This window comes from Trichomonas vaginalis, chromosome IV (genome assembly GCF_026262505.1).
Source record: "Trichomonas vaginalis G3 chromosome IV, whole genome shotgun sequence".
NCBI lineage: Eukaryota > Parabasalia > Trichomonadida > Trichomonadidae > Trichomonas > Trichomonas vaginalis.
Genome location: NC_067206.1, coordinates 18314208 through 18334658, shown reverse-complemented (window position 1 = coordinate 18334658; position 20451 = coordinate 18314208). Strand labels below are relative to the sequence as shown.

The following is a 20451-nucleotide window of genomic DNA, read 5'->3' as shown; positions in this document are numbered from 1 at the left end:
TAAGATATAATTTCGAATTGTGCCAAAAATATATATTTATGATTTCATCAATATAAAAACTGAGTAACATTATCTAGTAGATTTAGGGCTGTACAAGATTTAAAAAAACATTGCCGGGTTACCGTAGAGACCTAAAAAAATCGCGCCTCGGCGGCAAGCCGCCTCGGCATTAAGAATGCGCATCTAAATTTTTATATGTCCTTCTTTCTTTTATTTTTCCCTTCCCTTTCTTTTCTTTTTCTTTTTTTCCCTCCTCTTGCTCTCATTTACCTTTTTTTCCTTTTCTCATCATTTTTCAAAATTTAAAATTTTTATCAAAAATCTTGCCTATAAAAGCAGACTATGGAACCTTTTAATGCCTCTTAATCAATATTATACAGCATAAAGCATATTAAATGAAAGTAATTACGTATAAATTTATTTTATTATCTTATTTATTAATTCTTTAGCATGTATTGTTTAATATTAACTTTTCTGTACATTAAATATGATATCTCCAAAGTATGAATGCCTTGTAACGAAACGAAAACTTAATTTTATGTTGAATATTTGTCACAAACATTAGATTATTAAAATATATGTTGGATATCCCTTAGTATGAGACTTCATGACTCTTGTTGTCTAACGTGAGCTTTGGATTGCAAGCTCTGTGGTTAACGAACATAAATTAATTGTAAAGTTTTCAAAAATTTTCATCGTTTCTATCAGCATCTATTTTTCCTTTAAAATAATATATTTGTATGAATACAATATTTAGTAATTTTTTTATTTCCCATAATTTCATTCAAAATTTCAGAAAAAATTAATTTCTATTCAATATTATTTCAGCTTCAAAACACTTCATTCTTATAGATGTTGATTCACTAAAGTGTGATTCTATTTATATGAGGTAGGGGCATGAGGCTCGGCAAGTCTTATTGCTTTTTACCTCAATTTAGGTATTAAATAATTATAATGATTCATAGTGGCCGCTGCTGACTGGCCATCAGCAGTCCCCTGGCCAAGATTAATATAATTATTTAATACTTATCCAGTTTTACATCAATAACAACAAAGCTAATCAATCATCATTCAGAAATGCGGGAAATTACTACTAATATTAAAGATTGATAGACATTAGGCTGGCCACCTTCTGTCTAATATCTTTACGAATAAAAATAATACTTTTTAAAACAAATTATTTAATAAATTTTATTAAAAAACAAAATCAAATATCAAATTGATCATCATTCAACTTGATGAAGAAGCGGCATGCTACATATTCTTCTTTGCATGATTCGTTCATTGAATTTCTTGTCTTTCGCAATTCAGATATTACACGTTCTACATCTGCTTCACTGCACGAAAGTGACATCATCCTTTTTCCAATTGGTCTTATTGCTTTTAGTTGCTTTATGCCATTCATGTACCAAAACTTGCCATCATTTTGAGCAAGATGATGACCATTTATAAGATGGGAATCATCTTGCTCTATGAAGAAATCGTAAGCATCACTCAATTCCTTGGCTCTATCGTCTTTATTGATCGTTGGATCAACTGTTGATTCGGCAATTGCTCTTTGTCTGAGGATTGTTATCATGAATGTGTATAGATCTTTTATCTCTTCATCTACAACATCCCAGACCAAGGAATTCCTCGAACCATCGGCATTTGTTTCGGCTGCATGATCGTCGTTAAGCATTTGTTCCTCTTCTGCTTGCTGGATCTCTTCATCATGCTCGGCTACCTCGTCAACACGTTCTGTTCGTTCTTCTTCAAGGATTTCGCCGAGTTTCTCAAATGTGATCTCGCGATTGATGATCCTCAGGGAAGGAATCGTTGGGACTTGCACATCTTTCAACTGCATTATAGGTGGATAGCTTGTCTTTCCTCCAAAACCCTTCTTGTCTCTGATGATCTTCCTTGCTAACGGTGTAAAGCCGAAAGCAAACCGAAGCAAATCAATTCTACCATATTCTTTCATATCATTTTTGAATATTGTAGTGATTGATCGGAGAATCTCTTCACCATCTGGCGTTAATCTTCCTGCCATTTCATCCAACATCCCTTGGCACTGTTGTATCATCAGGAATGCATAAGCACCCATGGACTTGTTGGATTCCAGCCATAATTGAAGTTGCTTTAATGGCTTGAATATCATTAAAGCATCTTTAAAGAGTGGAGGAATTCCATCACGTGTCCATTGTAACTGTTCACGTGTAGCTCTGGAAAGGGATAGTGGAAGATCTCCACTTCTTAAAGCAGTATTAATTGTTTCCAGATTATCAAAGATGAAAAACAGAGTATCATATATGTAGAGCCAGCGAGTTTCCGGGATTGATGGAACCCTGATCTTGTATCTCGCTCTCATATCGTGATTCTTAAAGATAATGATAATCTGGTGAACTCTATTCATCAGTTCATTCAACAATGGACATTGCTTACGTGCGTGGACAATAGCATTGTTCAAGACGTGGTTAAGGCAACGAATGTACACGGTTTGTAAGCCAGGGAAAAGGGCTCCTTCTGGCCTCCAGTGGCAGAGTCCTTTAACCTGGGCTGGCAAACCATCTCCGACTACTCCAGCTACGTGGTTTTTATTAACCTTAAGAGAATCAAACCACGTATGGTAGTCCTCGTATGTCCAATTAGTCGAAATTGTTGTGTCGAAGAATTGGTGGCGATCTGTTTTGCCTGGATTGCACACACAAGAGAATAGACCATGACGGCTGCCGTGTGTTCCGCAGTCCAGGGAAATTGAGAAGATGCGGAATTCCTCGCAGAACTTTAGGCCCCGAGAGGAGTCTGTTTTGCCTAAAGTAATCAATGCCTCTCTGACACCGCGCCGTGTGAACTCAATGTCTGGGATTGTAAAGTTGATGCCCTGTTCGCGATTGACTTTATTTTTAAGCCATTTGGCGAAGCTCTCTAGGAAGCTTTTAAATGCTGGCTTCATTGTGGCATAAAGGCTTATATCTAGGCTCGCAATAAGCCTGGCAATGATCTCTTCTAACGAAGGATCATTACCAGAGCCAACTGCTTGCTGAGTATTCTCAACTTGGTGCTCAGCAGGAACGTAGTTGGGCATTGGGAGTAAAAATTTGCACTTATGATCTTTAAAATCATTTTTCCTGCTTTTTTTAATGCATCGCACGAACTGCCCTTGAACTAATGTTTCACTACATTCGGCACAGTATGTAAAGAGCCTTCCTTTGTCTGATTGATTAGGCTCATTCTCATAATAGCCGATCGTAGTGAAACATTTTTTCCACACTTTGTTTCCAATGTTTCAGGAGTTGGTGGATATTTCGTCTTCTTAAATGGAATCCACTCATCATATACATGAGGATCCCATGCAGTCATAATAAAAATAAAGCTTTTTGAATATATTCAATTTTTAAATGATATTTTCACGGGTTAAATATAAAATAAAGAATAAGATGTAAATTATTAAAATATTTAATTTTAAATTTTGAACCCGTGATAAATATTTTTTTGCATTGTTATTAATAATGAAAAATAAAGCTTATTTCAATGAAAATTGTTCTGCAAATTTATTTCACTTTTGACCTCACTTTTTCCGTAATTCAATTTTTTACTTTTAATATTTTAGATCTTCATAATATCATTTGAAAAATTAACCATATAAAAAAATCAAGTTATCAATTCACTTTTTCCGTAATTCAAAAATCAAAAATATAAATAATATATCTTTTTATCAAATATTATTATTATATTCTATGAAAAATGAGGTCCGGAAATTTTGCGGATTCCCGTAACTCAATTTTACGGAAAAAGTGCAGTAAACTATTCAAAATACGGAAAAATTGGTGTAAACTAATGATTTTACGGTAAAATCACGGAAAGTCCCGGAAGAATATATGTGCCTATATGAAATTATACAAAAATGAATCAAACGCATTTTAAAAGATTGTTCTTGTATTATAAATGCTATTCGCAGATTTATTAGTTGAAGAAAATTACCAAATTTTTGCCGATTTACAAAAAATGATTTACAAAGCATATTTTTATAAGGCTTAAAAAATCTTTAAAATGTCACCGGTGACGGAAATCCATGGTAACCAACCGCGGTTCCCGTTTGGAATGCCATAAGTAGATTATGTCAATACCTCTATTTTGTTTCAAAACTTTAAATATAGATCCAAGGTGATGTGATTTTTGCATCCCTGGGATGGACGATACACCCAAAGTGTCACCTTTTTTGGGATAACATGAATTTTAAATATCATGAGAGTTCTGCAAACCATATGCACAATATCTATTCAGCCTGACTTCTTGTATATATGAGTTAGACTTCTTAAATATTGTGCTTGGGGCGATATAAGTATTTCCGAGATTACCATCGTGCTCTATAGTATGCTACTTCTCCCTGGTTCTAGCTCAGTTCCAAGGATATTGGCGTTCAAGGATTTGGCAAGGTCCTTCCGAAGTCTCTCATTCGATGAGAGATTTCGGAAGAATCTTGCCTTAAAGTACTCCAACTCTTGTTCTTTTGTTCCTAAATAGTGAGAAAAGTTATTTGACTACTTAAGGTAGAGATTATCCGAGGTCCCTCATTTGATGAGAGGCCTCGGATAATCTCTGCTTTAAAATTGTACACTTGTAGTCCATGAGAGTGTAAGTATACATTGATAGGACAGCTTTCTTCTGAAGTCTTAGATTTGATGAGAACCTCAGAAGAAAACTGTCATATTTTATAGTAAAAGGAGTTTCAGGAGCTCCAAAGCTCCCTTTCGTAAGGATTAGGAGCTTTGGAGCTCCTGGTTCGTAGATGTGTTTCGCATCTTTCATCAGCAAAGGACATTTACCATCTGGGACTCTGTTGATGGAGACTCAGGAGCTCCAAAGCTCCCTTTAGTAAGGATTAGAAGCTTTGAAGCTCCTGGTTCGTAGACGTGTTTCGCATCTTTCATCAGAAGAGGCCCAAATGGTAAATAGCCTCTGCTGATGAGCTTCAGGAGCTCCAAGACTCCCTCTCGTAACGATTAGGAGCTTTGTAGCTCCTGAAGGTAAGGTAGGATTGCTCTGATCTCTAATCAGTAGATGCCATGCCTCATTATGAACTCTACTGACAAGAGATCAAGAGCTCCAAGGACTCCTTTTTTAGTTAGTGGCGTTCTCACCATTTAGTAGGATTGCTGATCCTACTAATGAAGTGATCACTTAGTATACGTTTTGAATAAATTGAATTTTTTTTAGAATTTAGTATTTTTTATAGACATCACATGTATATTATAAATACATAAATATATTCTTTAATTAAAAAATTCAATTCGGTTTTGGATGGGCATCCCAGCCCCAAGTATTCAATTTTATTCAATTTTTAAAGAATTTTGGGTTGGGATGCCAGACCAAAACAAGCTTTATATTTTGATGTGTAGATACGTATGTGTGATCATTGTTGTGTTTATATTATGTTTTTAATGAAAAAATCTGATTCAAAAAAAATTATATAATTAGTTGATAATATATAAAAAAAAATAGATAAATTGTATGTTTGGAGAGTATTTATCCACATTCACTCATATGAATTTCATTAAATAGTATTTTTTACTCCCCAAATTTATTTTGAATTATTGAAATCAAAGAAAAAAAATCAAAAAATTTCTCGAAATTTTTATTTTCAAAAAAATTGGATTTTATATTGAAAACTGACATGGGAGGACGATAGGGCTGGGATTGGAGATACCCCGCTCACTTGGGAAAAATACGGATCTATACTTTAAAAGAGATTCACAAAAAAAAATAGAAAAATAAAAATATAAACGAAAAATATCATTTTAACCAATGAAATATGAAAATGAAAAAATTTAGAATTATAAAGATATTTTATAATTGATTTAAATGAGAATTTTTGCATTCTGGTATAAAAAAACAAGAGGAAAAATTGATAAATACATATAAATTTATCAAAATCATGATTTTGAAGGCATGCTGAATAAAATTTCGATTTTTCCTGTATCATCTTTTACAATTAGTAGTTTTTGCAAATTTACTAACTAGATTTTGTTTGCTTGATGTTCAGAAGTAAAGATCAGAGAAATTTTGCCAATATCATGGAGATAAGTTCTGTAAAGATCGTCAATTGCAAACCGAAAAGAGTAAATAACGTTTCTTTTTTGTCAATTTAGCTATACGAGATCCATTCAGAGATATACTTTAATAATTTGACTTGAAAGTTATCGGATATGAGACAAATCAACATAGTGATTGCATATGATATGATTAGATCTTAAATTTTCAAGAGATTTTTTTTTCAAAAACAAAATGATTTATATATATAAATAAAAAACGTATACCCAGGGAGCTTTATACATCGAACCTTTATCAATAAATTTTTAATATATATATAGAAAGATTTAACGACGATCGTTAAAGCGTTGCCTCTTTGGATTCTGGCGTCCAACACCACGGAATTTGTGTTCATCACGTACCTGGTTACCAGAAGCACCTCTACCAAATTCACGGCCAACTTCGTATCCGCGATCAAGGTCGCAACGAACAATTTCTCCATCTATTTTGATTTTGATTGATTTACCAAGAGTTGCGAGAGCTGATGCTCTATCGAAAAATTCTACAAAGCAGAAACCACAAGGAGTTAATGTAAGTTTATTAACGCCTCTGATGATACGCTTAATTGGACCAAATTGGGAGAAAACTGAATAGATTGCAGCTTCTGTTGTGCTAAAATTAAGATTTCCAACGTAGATTGTTGAAGAACGGGACATTAAGATCTTTAATTGCATGTCATCAATGCCAGATTTATGGTCAACATATTCGGAATGTCTGACTTTACCAAATTCACTAAGAGCAATAAGAGACGCCATTTCTAACCTTGTCACTTTTTACCAACAATTATATCGGCGTGAAGCATTCAAAGTATTGATTAATTTTGGGCGTAAGGACTTGCTCCAAGTCCAGCGACTTATGTTTATTTTACATTTGGGTATCAGAAATGTGAACCATTAGGAAATGGGAAAACTGCTAGCCAAAAGGACTGATTGATAGAGCTTGAGACAAAAATGGTATTAGATTGAATTCCTTATATACAAGCACAAACAAATCTATCATAGTATCTATAATCCCTCACTTTGTTATAGAATTTCTTTGGTTCGAGATATTTAATTCGTCATTTGCAGTTTAAGCAGTTGAAATTTGAGATTTTATCTCAATACAACTATTATAGCAATTATATTGTATATATGCATTTAGTATTGATGCGCAATCATTCAAATTTAATTTTCAGCTCTCTTGAATTAGTTCCATAAGATTTATCTATATTTCTTTTCGTCATTATGGAGACAAGAAAATGAATCAGTCCTTGATATTCGTTTAAGGAGTATTTTTAATCATACTCTCTCTTCAACTGTTTTTCCCTGTTACCTCCCGCAGGAACAATGGAAAAAATAAAATTTCATCATCAAAGAAAGGTACTATACAATGATCATAAATTTCAAAATTACTATCTATTTCTATCATAACTTGCTTAAAAGATTCTCTACAAGATTTCATAAGCAACACTTTCATCCTTTTTCCAATTTAAGGAAATGAATTAAATTTAATAAATCGCACTTTAGTGAATATCTAGGTGTTTCTAAGAAAAAATAAATTATAGATTAATTAAAATCAAATAAAGAAGAGTTGTTTTAGTTGAAAGCATGGCCAGCGCAGCCAAGGACTTCCTTGTTCTTGCGCATGTACATTTCTGTAAGCTTTGTACGAGCTTCACCGAGGTACTGGCGTGGGTCGAACCAGTCTGGGTGCTCAACGAAGAGGCGGCGGATTGTGCCTGTCATGACCATACGGCCATCAGAGTCGATGTTGATCTTGCAGACAGCAGACTTGGAAGCCTCACGGAGCTGGTGCTCTGGGATGCCGACGGCTTCTGGCATGTGGCCACCGTACTTGTTGACCATTTCGACGTACTCCTGTGGGATGGAGGATGAGCCGTGGAGAACGATTGGGAAGCCTGGGAGCTTCTTCTCGATCTCGTGGAGGATGTCGAGGCGGATTTCAGCCTTTGTGCCCGGTGGGAACTTGTAAGCACCATGGGATGTGCCGATAGCGATAGCGAGTGAGTCAACACCTGTCTTGGAAACGAAGTCCTGAACTTCTTCTGGGCGTGTGTATGTGTGCTTTTCAGCCTTGACATCATCTTCAACACCAGCAAGAACGCCGAGTTCGCCTTCGACTGTAACGTAGTCTGGGCGGGAGTGAGCGTACTCGACAACCTTCTTTGTAAGAGCAACGTTCTCGTCGTATGGGAGGTGGGAGCCATCGATCATGACGGATGAGAAGCCAAGATCAATGCAATTCTTGCAGAGTTCGAAGGAGTCACCGTGATCGAGGTGGAGAACGATTGGGATGAGCTTGTGCTCTGGATGGATCTCCTTAGCGAATTCGGCAGCACCCTGGGCCATGTAGCGGAGCATTGTCTGGTTAGCGTACTTGCGGGCACCAGCAGAAACCTGAAGGATAACTGGGGATTCTGTCTTGACGGAGGCTGTGATGATAGCCTGGAGTTGTTCAAGGTTGGAGAAGTTGTATCCGGGGATAGCATAGCCGCCATTGACAGCCTTGGCGAAGATGTCCTTAGAGTTGCAGAGACCGAGTGACTTGTAGGAGATAGCCATTCTGAAAGTGATGCAATAATAACCGCATTTTTTACTTCACAAATCAATTGAAAAATTTGAATACTAAGAGGTCGAACACTTCCACAATTTTTCAATGTGTATAAATTTAGAACAACTGATGCTAAGATTTGTAGATATTTTGTTTGGAACTTTATCTTATGTTGCAAAATTTACATGAACTTATCGGCATTGAAAAAATTGAGAGGTGTTTGTTCAATGAGGTGATGGGTGAATTTTTAAATAAACTAATACTGGAATGATGGCGTACATAATAATTTATAATGATTTAATTTTGGATAAATGGTCCATATTTCTTAATTTATCATATCTAATTTATTCCTTAAAAAACAAAAATCCAATACATACAGCTCAAGCAAGCTAAAAATTCAACGTTCTTTTTGGAGAATTTTTAATTTTAAAATTCACAAGTCGAAAATGTAGCTTTAATTCTGAAAATAATGCACATTCTAAAGTTGTATTGATTTTTGAATCCGGAATATTAGACATATAACCAAACATTCATTGAAACCGTATTCAACAAAGCATGACTATCGTTATTTGCTTAAATAATTTACAGCATCACACATAACGGCACTTGCCCAAGAAATAATTTTCCTCAAGAAATTCAATTTTTGTGAATAAGAATTCTCATTCAAATTTATATTCTGTGAATTAGGCAGATAATTGATATTCAAAATCACTAAGTCAAACTCATTAAATTATTAGGCTGAGGTGAATGTTCTCTTAATATTTTTTTTAAAATATGAAGCAAATTTCTTCAACATTTTTTTATTGATTAACATACATGCGACTCTAGTGTTGTAGATAACTAGAAATATGTTCTTATGAAATGTTTACTTTTAATATATGAATGCTTTACTTTGGATAAATGGTTTACTTTTAATATATGAATGCTATTTTAACATTAAATAGTAATAAGTAAAACTATTTTATTAAATTTTGCTGTTGTTCTTGAGATAAGTTGATCTAGATGAGAAAGCTCAAGAATTATTTAACAATTTCGTTATCGATTGAAACACTACTTTACTTCTTTGGATATGTTTATGTCCGACAATGGAGTATTAAGCATCATATGTATCTTTTTCTTCAAAGATTCCAAGATTGCCTCTTTTATGAACTATTTTTATCAATATTACTACTTTCTTTAGTCTATTATGATACTAAATACACTAAAAGGATGAAATTTGTTGAAGGTTACATTATTTCTTTCCTTTTGTTCCCTGTAAATGCATATTACACAGTAGAATTCGGATTTTTGTATCAATCTTACCTTCAAAATCAGATTAATGTCTGGAAGAAGTACTTAAATTATCCAATTCTCAAAGATTTGCAAGCTGAATTAAATTGCTGCGGATTCAACAAGCCCTACGATATCAGAAGTACAGTATGCCAAGACAGCTTCAATGGAGGCTGCTACGCCAAAATTCTTGAAAAATTTGGCAAAAACATCTTTCATTTTTCACTCTTAACAGTATTCTTGATTGCTCTTAATATCACACATATCTATTTCGGTTTCAGATTAACTTATAGAAGAAATCCTAAATAATCTCGTTTTTTTTTTACAAATGTTACAGAAAGATTTGCTACATGTTATATTGTTTGTGCCAACCCAATTGCGAAGGATTCAAGATTTTTGTAAAATTCACAAAATTCTAAATTGATCTCTAAATTGTATTCATTCATAAAAAATGTAACAAAATCAATGTTGTGTGAAATAATTGCATATCTCATGCATTGACCATAGGGTTCTTTATATTTCAAACATTCACTCATGATCTCTGGATTTCGGCCTAAAAATGATAATTCTAAACATTCTTGAGTGATTTCTGAATCTAATTTCGTTCTTAAGAACTTGAAACAATCAACTGCTCCATGGTAACAACATAATTCAAGTAATGAATATACATATTGAGATTGTGGATATAAACTGCTTTTCAGATTTTGATCGTTATCAAATCCTTCTCTTTCAGTGAATGAGATGAATCTTTCTTTGTCATTATTCATAATCGCTCTGTAAATTGTATCTTTTTGAATTTTTTGAAATGGACACTTTTTTTTTCGATGAGTCAAGGTTTGACTGTTAATTTCGATTATATTGCCAACAACATTCAAACATATATTGGACAAGACAATTTCTATGATATTGTAGATAAAGATGACATTCCAAAAGTATGAGAAAAAGCCAATCTTAAATCTAACGATTTCATCACTCTTCTTTCTCAAGGCAAATCAAAGTATAGTACACCTAAACTATTTTGGTTTATTCGAAAGTGCAATGTTTTCATTGATTCATTCGAAGACGCGATTAACGTTCTTAATTGCTACAAAAAGAACCTGAAACTCAAATCTTCTCGTTCATTAATTGACTACCTTATGAAATACAACGCAAAAATTAATTCAGATTCAGAAGAAGTCACACAATTAAAATCTGAAATTCAAAATCTCAAATCACAGATCTCTACGATGGAAAATGAAATCAACCAATACAAAAACGAAGGACAGCAACACAAAGACGAAATATCTAATCTTAATAACAAATTTAATCAAACTCAATCAGAAAATACAAGATTTAAAGACAAAATATCTAATCTCAATAACAAATTTAATCAAATTCAATCAGAAAATACAAGATTTAAAGACAAAATATCTAATCTCAATAACAAATTTAATCAAACTCAATCAGAAAATACAAGATTTAAAGACAAAATATCTTCTCTCAATAATAAAAACAGTTAATTAAATCAATCTATAAATGAATTTACAAAAATTTCTGATTTGCGAAATTCAAAAGATTTTAATTCAGTTTACAATTTCCTTAAAGAACTTTCAGATAAAGATGATAAATTGAAGATGCTTGTTTCATGCGCAGTTGGATTAAGTGAAAAGAGGGACTCTAATGAAAATACTCCAATTATATGGGCATGTATTAATGGAAATCTTCAATTTACAAAATCTTTTATTGAAGGAGGTTGTGATAGAAATGCAGTTAATAAATTCGGACACAATTGTTTACTTGAAGCATCATTAAATGGACATCTTGAAATTATAAAATATTTAATTGGAGTTGGGTTTGATAAAAACTGGCGAGATAAAGATGGATTTAATCCAATTCTTTGTGCAGCACAAGAAGGTCATCTTGAAATAGTTAAATATCTTATCTCAGTTGGAGCAAATCCGGATGAGAAAAATAATGATGGATGGTCTCCATTAATTATTGCATCATCAAATGGTCGTCTTGAAGTAGTTAAATATTTGATTCAAAAAGGTTGTAATAAAAATGATTAAACAAATTATAATGCTTCTTCACTTCATTGGACAGCATTATTTCAATCCGTGTCAATTTTAGTGTCAAAAACAATGGAGGAAGAACTGCACTTGATTATGCGAAAGAAAAACAAAATGAGAATGAAAACTATAAGAAGATTATGAATCTTCTTTATTAGATCAGGTGCAAAATAATATATATTTTTTTTTTCAACATGAATATAATTTAAACAGAATTGATATGTTGATTGAGTAGTATATATATATGTAACTTTGTATTTTATAAGCAACATTTATTTTTTCTTATGATGTTTAGAAAATATCTTATGCATTAGGGCTGCACTTACCACTTTCTGACATTCTTTCAATTTTTTTGACACCAGAGTTTTATACCCCAATATGCTATGATAAAAAGCTAATATTTTCCCTCTGGAAATAGTTATTATAAATCGCTACATAGTACTTCATATGACTTTTATACCTTTTTGTTATTAAAATAAAGATATGTTGATGTTATGATAGCATGTCGAATATATATCAATGAAATCAGTTCGACTTTTGGATTTACATTCAAAACCAGTTTTTCTGTCTTCACCATTCACTCAAAAAAATTTGGTATCAAAGTAAAAAGTTTAAGAGATTGATATTATGATGTTTTGAAAGTACTTCCGACATATCATAACCAAGTATTCCAATTGAGTTAATTTAGAATATAAAAAAGAAAAATAATTTTATGATTTCAAAATTTCATTAATCAAGCATTATAATATGATAATTTTGCATCACTCATTACAGCTAATTCATGTATCCACTAGGTTCCTCTCTGATTTATGATTTAATTTTAATTTAAATTGCGAACTTGTCATAAATTAAATTTCAATTCTTCTTCACAAAAATATTTTACTTCGATATATCCCAGAAAGTAACTAAATGGATGATACAAATGGAAAACCAACAAAAATTATAATTATCATATTTACAGAGTATTTTTGGCATAAGATCGAAGTGAAATTTGATTTCTTCAAACTAAAATTATGTTTATATGATAAATAATCAAAGTTTTTAAACTATATGCAGTAAAAGAAGGAGATTCCAAAATCGAATTAAGCTTTATTGCATCTTCGAAATCAACTTTCTGAGAACTTTACAAAAGAAATTTAATTAAAATAAATTAACTAGAATGCGTATTTATGCTAATACCAAACGATCATGAAAATTCAAATACATTGAAACCGAAAAAAAAACTTCTGGAATTGAATACAAACTTAGTTTAAAGAAAATTGGATTTATCATGGTGCATTTCATTTGCATAATAATTGATGAGTTAAATGCTCACAAAAACGATTATTCAAATATTTTTAAGTTTTGAATTCCTTTCTCAAAAGTGTTATTTAAATGACTTCGTCGTCAACTTTACTTCTGAGAACAATGGATCGGATCGATGGTATTCGTGTCATAGTCGTTGACCCAAACAGTTCTATTTCATGCCTAAAAAAAGATTACTCATGCAATTGTCTATTTCTTTATAAAAATATAATCCTCGTCGACACACTTCCTTTTAGTTATTATTCGATGTCCGATGGCGATTTTATTAGAACAATAAGATCTACAGATGTTGAAGAATCGCAACAAGATCAATCCGAGAAATATGAAAACGAAATTGAACTTGAAAAGCTAAAATTACTAGAAAAGAAGTTCAATAGAATCATTTCAAGCTCAAGTATGTATCAAAAATATGAAAACTTGAAGCAAAAAATAATACAGGACAACGAAGAATATGAATTTGAATCATATCACCGCACTCGTTGTCCAAGATATAAACCAACGATGCCTTCAACTAATCCATTACCAAAATTTTGGTAATCGTATATTTTGTTTTTTGTTAATATTTAATTTAAACATGCATTAGTTAGTGAATATTACGGAGGGGTGCCAACTCGGGAAGATCATATATCTCTGTCGATTTATGAATATTCAAGTTATGAATGCGGAAGATGGTGCCATTCTGGGAGACATGCAGAGGCAATATCTTCAGGAATGACACATGCAGACCAACAAGAGTGCATAACACACTCTTGTCGGTCAAAGATCAGCAATCGTATTCTGATTGCAAAAGATTGTGCCATTCTATGAGACATGCCGAGGCAATGTCTCCCGGAATGACAAATTGGAAATGTTTTTCATTTATTCAAAATAGAATCAGACTTACCAACAAAAGATGTTTAGGGTTTGACTTACAAGGCTTAATTTATCAATGGTTTACTTCAGTAAAGTTACCGCAAGAATTTGATAAATACGTCAAATGCTATTTCAGGCAGTTTTACGTAAATATATATTTTTGCCCTTCAAACCAAGTAATATTTACGTAAAACTCGATAATACAATTAAGTATCGACATAATGTATATGATTTTCCCTTGATTCTATCTAGACTGTTACTATTCTCCCAATGGTGATTCTTTTAAAAACAATTTTGGTCGAAAATGATGTTCACAATCTTTTGCTTCTATTACATAATTAGCATTAATGAGGTCTAGTATCACATGTGTTACCTGTAAAAAGCATAGCTTTGGTTATTGTTAAAAATTATTCTTCTTCTTGTACTTTTCTTTTTGCTAGTTTCGGGGGACGCTTTAGTTGCTTTTCAGAATCTATCTTTTCCTTAAATTCTATGACACGCTCATCAAAAGACTGATCTGCAACAACAATTGCTGTTTTCTTAATAGTACCAAAGAATATTTCAAGATCCGAAGCCCTATGAAATCCAGTGTTTTTAGGTAATATTGGACATTCGTGTTTCATTGCTTGAAGAGTTTGTTCCATTTTATATCTTCTTAAATATGCAACAACAAAGCATAAACAGCGGCTCCAAGCTGCAGAATCCATAGGTTTAACGTGAGGTTGAATTGATATTAAATTCGGATTGCTTGAGTTAATAACGATTTTAGAAATATCTTTGACAAACTGAGCACGTAGATGATTTGCTGCTCCTCGTTTTTCAAATATTTCATGCGAACTTTCATTGAGTTGTTGTTGAAATCCACTATCATCTAATGTATTTGTTGCTGACATCCTTTTTTTTTTGTAAACAGTCAAATTGATTTTTTTGACAATGTAAACTAAAGATTATATTTTCTCCAAGAGAAACTGGGCGAAATGCTTTTAGACCAGAAGTTTGTAAAGGTGAATGTTTCAAAGGATTTAAGCATGTGCAACTTTCCACATTTCTTTCTACTGATTTTTCTCCAATCAATAGAAAAAAAAAATTGTGGCAAACAGCACCTGACAATAGAAATATCGGGGCTCTAAAACTTGCAATCATTTAGAAAGGGAGTTTTGGAGTTCATGATGTGAATATTATTGGCTTCGCATACTTTCATCAGCAGAAGTTTCTGCTGACAAGGATTCAAGATCTCCACATCTCTATTTCTTATGATTGGGAGTTTTAGAGCCCCTGAAGAGGCAGAATGACTCCAAATATCTTAAAATCTAAAATATGGTATGAGACTCTAATGATAATCATCCAGGAGTCAGGCAGATCCAGTTAGTAGGATTGGGAGCTTAGGCTTACAAAAGTGGCGTCGGATTTTGATTCAGCTTCGTTATTTACTTGCCAGAAGATGGTTTATAAGTTTATAACAGATGTGCATAGTGAGGACAATGTTAGTGGTGAATAGAAATCAATAAGAAAACCTTTATGAAATTGATCGCTATCTTTCGTTACATATTGAAAAATCTGATGAATAAAAATCATAATTGGAAGAATACCAAGCATTTGTTTAAGGATGTCAATTTGGAAGAAAAGTGAGAAAATTACTAAAATGCTAAAAATGAATTTTCCAAACATACTTTTTTATCTCATTTTTTTGATTTTGAAAAAAATTTGGAGAGAAGAACTCTTCGTTTTTGAATTTTATCACGATGGTTTTAAAGTATATTAGACACATGTATTGGTATTACTATTTTTGTATATTTTGAGAGAAAATCCCTAAAAAGTGAGAAAATCTAAGACGGTTTGAGAAAATATATAAACTATTGAAAATTTGAATTAAACTTCTAATTTGGAAAAAAGAAATTTGGAAAGAAGAAAATTCAAAAATCGAGATTTAGACTCAGCATCTGTAATAAACAGAAATTCATCAAAAGTGACAGCTCTCAATTTTTTGACATTTGTAAATTCTAAATTGAATGAGAAAAATGAAATAATACTAAGCATAATACAATATTCTAGATTTAATTATAATTAGGAAAAAGTTAGTTTTGAGAGTACTTTTCATAGGCATATAGAATGAAATCTTCTGAAAAATAATATCACATAAACTCATATTATTTTCTAATATATAACTATTTTATATAAAAATCAAATTCAATGATCTTAAAAGCGAAGGATAAACCTCAAAATTTACGAATATAATGAGTGGGAATATAATGCTTATCTATCATAAAACCATATGAAATATCAATTTTTGCTTTACGCCTAATTTTTGACGACAATTAGCAAAAAATGTTAAATGTTAACACTCAGTCCATTTGAATATGAAAAATAAAATTGACTTTGATTAAATGTTTTTATTTATCATGCAATTCTTCTTGCGACCAAAGATTTGAATAAAAGTTCAAAAAATAAGATAGCTTAAAAAATAATATACGGTAGTGTTTACTAATAGATGAATAGTATATAAATTCTATTAAAATGGATTTGATCCAAAAAAATATAAAACCAAAAATAATTGTTATAATTTAAATGAAGAAGTAATTTAAAACGATTTTATTTATGATCAAATTTTATATATTTTTTTGGATCAAATCCATTTTAATAGAATTTATATACTATTCATCTATTAGTAAACACTACCGTATATTATTTTTAAGCTATCTTATTTTTTGAACTTTTATTCAAATCTTTGGTCGCAAGAAGAATTGCATGATAAATAAAAACATTTAATCAAAGTCAATTTTATTTTTCATATTCAAATGGACTGAGTGTTAACATTTAACATTTTTTGCTAATTGTCGTCAAAAATTAGGCGTAAAGCAAAAATTGATATTTCATATGGTTTTATGATAGATAAGCATTATATTCCCACTCATTATATTCGTAAATTTTGAGGTTTATCCTTCGCTTTTAAGATCATTGAATTTGATTTTTATATAAAATAGTTATATATTAGAAAATAATATGAGTTTATGTGATATTATTTTTCAGAAGATTTCATTCTATATGCCTATGAAAAGTACTCTCAAAACTAACTTTTTCCTAATTATAATTAAATCTAGAATATTGTATTATGCTTAGTATTATTTCATTTTTCTCATTCAATTTAGAATTTACAAATGTCAAAAAATTGAGAGCTGTCACTTTTGATGAATTTCTGTTTATTACAGAATCCACACTAGAATATATTTAAATCAACTTTTAAAAAAGTTCGAATCCTGCGCGTCTCACTTTTTAAATTTTCGAAAAGGAAAATTATATTCTCCTAAAATGAAAACAATTTTCCGAATTGACATTCTTAAATTTGTTTCAAAATTTGAAATTATGAAATTCTAAATAATTTTTCAGAAAAACATAAAAAATGACTCACCCCATTAAACTTGTTCCTGAGAGATATGAAAGTTCTGCAGAGCAACCCTCACAGAACCAAAATCTTGTTCCTAGAAAATGCTGGCTCAGAATCACTCAACTTTTGATGAAACCTAGCTTATTCGAGAAAAATCAGAAATTGAGGATAATAGTTCATGTTCCAAACTCAAATCGCGAAGTCAAGACAAAGAAAATCTCTCTGGATGAACACGCCATTCGATTTCTTCAATCACACCAAAATAACGCCGGTTTTTCACAAATTCCAATAGATGCCACAATTATTTATGAATACAAACATGATATACAAGTTGAGCATCCATCAATAATGATCATAGATGTTGAAATTATCTCTTCTATTTTAGGTCGTTCTAAACGAATCGGCCAACTATCAATAAACATGTCGGAAGTGATACAGAAAAGCATAAAGAATACATTTTCAATTGGCAAAGAAGGCAATGTCATAGCTCTTTTGACGGCAGAGATTTTCTCGATGTCAATTGCCCGTAAAACACCGGAAGGAATTGTCCATTCGTATTCTACATTATCAGATAGTGAATCAGAGATAGATCCTGAGTCCACACAAGGAAACGAATCCCTTCTTCCGAAAATGATTTCACAAAAAAGGGTTGTTTTTGCAGATGACAACTCTTTTGAAGGCCAAATCATCAAGCAATATCTATCAGTTACCGATTTCTATCTACCTATTCGTTCTCCAACTACAATTCAGAAATTTTTCAGTGTCGTATCACAAACTATGCCATCTGCTGATCCTATTGTAGTTATTCTTGCAGGAGATGACTTCTTCATATGCACCTTCTTAAAAGAAATCGCTGCTTGTAGAGATAGAGGCCTAATTAACATCGAATCTTTCCAAATCTTCGTTTTACCTCTAAAGCAACAGAACTCGACATTTTCCACCCTACTTTCAAGCAAATCCCAAAAATACGCCTCCAATTTTACTAATTCGAAGTGGTTTGATTTATTCTCCGCAGAATCAGCTTCTCCGATCCACGGACCACAAGTTGTCGATATAATTAACCAAGTGTTTGCTACAGAGCTGAAATCATTCGTTGTTCCCGTTGCAGATATCTTAATTACGACTGCATCAGACCAATACGTTGTTCCAATGTTCAGCAGCATAACAATTGGAGATCCAAACAACATCGACAGATCAAAGACGCCAGGGCCACCTAACAGTGCCAAATGCACGTTCACGAGTAACAAAGTTAGACATGACAGCATAAAATTCCACCAAATGAGTGTGAAAATGGACCACAACGGAATTATTGTTGTGAAATGGTTCATTTTGACTAACTCTATCATGTCTATACTTAACAGTAACGACAAAGTGCAGATTGAGAATGAAACTGAGAAATGCAACAAATTCTCAATGACAAACTCAAAGGGACAGCAACTGGACATTCTAATTGACGGTCAGAAGATAGGAGGAGTTATAGGTTTCAGTGTTACTTTGAGAGATCAATCTGCATCTGTTACTTTAGCAAGTTTCGCTGAATAATTTTTTTTTCTCTCGTTTTGTTTTTCTTTTTGTTTAAAATGTTAAAATTTTTTAGTTTTTAGTTTTCAATCTATTGTAATATTTGATGCTCTGTGTTAGACTATGATAATAGAGGCTCAATTATGATTAATTCTTTTTGTAAATCTTGTTTAATTCTTCTGCTTTTTCCGTTTTTAGATGATACAATGCATTATAGGAATTGATGTGGTATTTATATATACTTCGCAGTTCACTGAAGATAGGAGGAGTTATAGGTTTCAGTGTTACTTTGAGAGATCAATCTGCATCTGTTACTTTAGCAAGTTTCGCTGAATAATTTTTTTTTAACATTTTAATCAATTTTACAGAATTGTATTGATATACGATTCATTTTATGATATGAAACTGCTATGCTACTTGTACTGGATTGAATCATTGTGATATTTAAGAGATTTATCTGGATAATTGTTTACAACATAAAATTATAGCCATTGTTCACAAATTGGACTGAGCTTGACTTTAAAGGATACTTTATGACAATATTTCTTATGATTCACTATTAATTCCATAATCATATTATAAAAGAACAATCTAACGTTACTGATATCATTTTGAATCCCACTCAACATATTTTGTCGTTTTGATACTATATACACACATATAGTCCCGCGAAAAAGGTGTCGTTGTTGTGACAAAGCTGTCGAAGTATTAATATATCTAAGCATGTCGTTTGGGGGACAATTTTGGGTCCGACCAAATAATTTTCGAGTTTTAATATATAATGAAAGTATTATTTTGTAATTTCAGAAAAATCTAATTAAAATTTTTTTCAAAATATAGAATTTTATGAAACAAACAATATCTTATAGTGATGCTTATTAGTATCACAAATGAAAACAATCATAGTTTTAAGTTTTTGATTCTTTTTCCAGAGAAGCTTTCAATTGTTTAATTTTAGTTTGCATAATTTCATTATCGGCTTTAAGTCGTGCTTTTTCTGCTGCCAATTGCTTTTTAAGATTCATTTCAATCCCGTATTGAACAACTTTGTTTGATGACAGCTTTAAATCCATAATTGCTAGCTCGAGGTATTTGTCATTTGCTTTCGAATCAGGATTTGAATAATACATTTGGTGCTTTTCAGTTTGCAATTGATCCAATGCACGTTTTAAAACAGGATTTCCTATAGTATATTGATAATGCCTAAATTCATCACTATCAGCTGCTGCTGCAACACGGGTAGAAAAAGGTGCTCCGAATGCTTTTTGCAAATCTTGATTCATTAAGATTTTACATGTCAAAAAGTTTACAAAAATTTATTTTGACAAAGATCACTTTTTCAATTTCTAAATGAAATCAAGGAATTATGTTTTAAATTGTGCACACATTTCATAATATACAGAGATCATCCCAAATAATCTATTCAATTGGTCTGCCACTTTTTCTTTACAA

The 20451-nt window shown here is 31.9% G+C and overlaps 10 protein-coding genes across 10 annotated transcripts, besides 8 other annotated features; 3 read left to right on the top strand and 7 right to left on the bottom strand.

The window, feature by feature from the left end:
- Nucleotides 1-83: 83 nt before the first annotated feature.
- Nucleotides 84-4091: a mobile genetic element.
- TVAGG3_0120640 (ribonuclease H-like family) lies at nucleotides 1208-3067 on the bottom strand (the record flags this gene model as incomplete). The annotated part of the gene is made up of 1 exon (XM_001315353.2): nucleotides 1208-3067. One exon carries the CDS (start codon nucleotides 3065-3067, stop codon nucleotides 1208-1210), a length of 1860 nt encoding a protein of 619 aa, XP_001315388.2.
- Nucleotides 4092-4134: 43 nt separating the features above from the next.
- Nucleotides 4135-5720: a mobile genetic element.
- On the bottom strand, nucleotides 4540-4791 carry TVAGG3_0120620 (uncharacterized protein; the record flags this gene model as incomplete). The annotated part of the gene is made up of 1 exon (XM_001315352.1): nucleotides 4540-4791. The coding sequence occupies one exon, from the start codon at nucleotides 4789-4791 to the stop codon at nucleotides 4540-4542; it is 252 nt and encodes an 83-aa protein (XP_001315387.1).
- Nucleotides 5721-6281: 561 nt separating the features above from the next.
- Nucleotides 6282-6834, bottom strand: TVAGG3_0120600 (RNA cap binding; the record flags this gene model as incomplete). Its single annotated transcript, XM_001315351.1, has 1 exon — nucleotides 6360-6827. The coding sequence occupies one exon, from the start codon at nucleotides 6825-6827 to the stop codon at nucleotides 6360-6362; it is 468 nt and encodes a 155-aa protein (XP_001315386.1).
- An 812-nt stretch (nucleotides 6835-7646) lies between these two features.
- TVAGG3_0120590 (TBP aldolase IIB domain protein domain-containing protein) lies at nucleotides 7647-8642 on the bottom strand (the record flags this gene model as incomplete). Its single annotated transcript, XM_001315350.2, has 1 exon — nucleotides 7647-8633. One exon carries the CDS (start codon nucleotides 8631-8633, stop codon nucleotides 7647-7649), a length of 987 nt encoding a protein of 328 aa, XP_001315385.1.
- A 1602-nt stretch (nucleotides 8643-10244) lies between these two features.
- TVAGG3_0120580 (protein of unknown function (DUF3447)) lies at nucleotides 10245-10658 on the bottom strand (the record flags this gene model as incomplete). Its single annotated transcript, XM_001315349.1, has 1 exon — nucleotides 10245-10658. The coding sequence occupies one exon, from the start codon at nucleotides 10656-10658 to the stop codon at nucleotides 10245-10247; it is 414 nt and encodes a 137-aa protein (XP_001315384.1).
- Nucleotides 10659-10713: 55 nt separating this feature from the next.
- Nucleotides 10714-11939, top strand: TVAGG3_0120570 (protein ubiquitination; the record flags this gene model as incomplete). The annotated part of the gene is made up of 1 exon (XM_001315348.1): nucleotides 11505-11939. One exon carries the CDS (start codon nucleotides 11505-11507, stop codon nucleotides 11937-11939), a length of 435 nt encoding a protein of 144 aa, XP_001315383.1.
- A 310-nt stretch (nucleotides 11940-12249) lies between these two features.
- Nucleotides 12250-12281: a mobile genetic element.
- Nucleotides 12250-12281: a terminal%2Cinverted (terminal inverted repeat of tvBac_53III transposon ID:TVAGG3_0120560).
- A 1015-nt stretch (nucleotides 12282-13296) lies between these two features.
- Nucleotides 13297-13818, top strand: TVAGG3_0120550 (uncharacterized protein; the record flags this gene model as incomplete). The annotated part of the gene is made up of 1 exon (XM_001315347.2): nucleotides 13314-13781. One exon carries the CDS (start codon nucleotides 13314-13316, stop codon nucleotides 13779-13781), a length of 468 nt encoding a protein of 155 aa, XP_001315382.2.
- A 316-nt stretch (nucleotides 13819-14134) lies between these two features.
- On the bottom strand, nucleotides 14135-14996 carry TVAGG3_0120540 (uncharacterized protein; the record flags this gene model as incomplete). The annotated part of the gene is made up of 1 exon (XM_001315346.1): nucleotides 14504-14989. The coding sequence occupies one exon, from the start codon at nucleotides 14987-14989 to the stop codon at nucleotides 14504-14506; it is 486 nt and encodes a 161-aa protein (XP_001315381.1).
- Nucleotides 14997-16039: 1043 nt separating this feature from the next.
- Nucleotides 16040-16076: a mobile genetic element.
- Nucleotides 16040-16076: a terminal%2Cinverted (terminal inverted repeat of Banshee-A3 transposon ID:TVAGG3_0120530).
- Nucleotides 16077-17262: 1186 nt separating this feature from the next.
- Nucleotides 17263-17299: a mobile genetic element.
- Nucleotides 17263-17299: a terminal%2Cinverted (terminal inverted repeat of Banshee-A3 transposon ID:TVAGG3_0120520).
- Nucleotides 17300-17489: 190 nt separating this feature from the next.
- Nucleotides 17490-19201, top strand: TVAGG3_0120510 (uncharacterized protein; the record flags this gene model as incomplete). The annotated part of the gene is made up of 1 exon (XM_001315345.1): nucleotides 17494-19020. One exon carries the CDS (start codon nucleotides 17494-17496, stop codon nucleotides 19018-19020), a length of 1527 nt encoding a protein of 508 aa, XP_001315380.1.
- A 621-nt stretch (nucleotides 19202-19822) lies between these two features.
- TVAGG3_0120500 (uncharacterized protein) lies at nucleotides 19823-20292 on the bottom strand (the record flags this gene model as incomplete). Its single annotated transcript, XM_001315344.1, has 1 exon — nucleotides 19908-20282. One exon carries the CDS (start codon nucleotides 20280-20282, stop codon nucleotides 19908-19910), a length of 375 nt encoding a protein of 124 aa, XP_001315379.1.
- Between the last annotated feature and the right edge of the window lie 159 nt (nucleotides 20293-20451).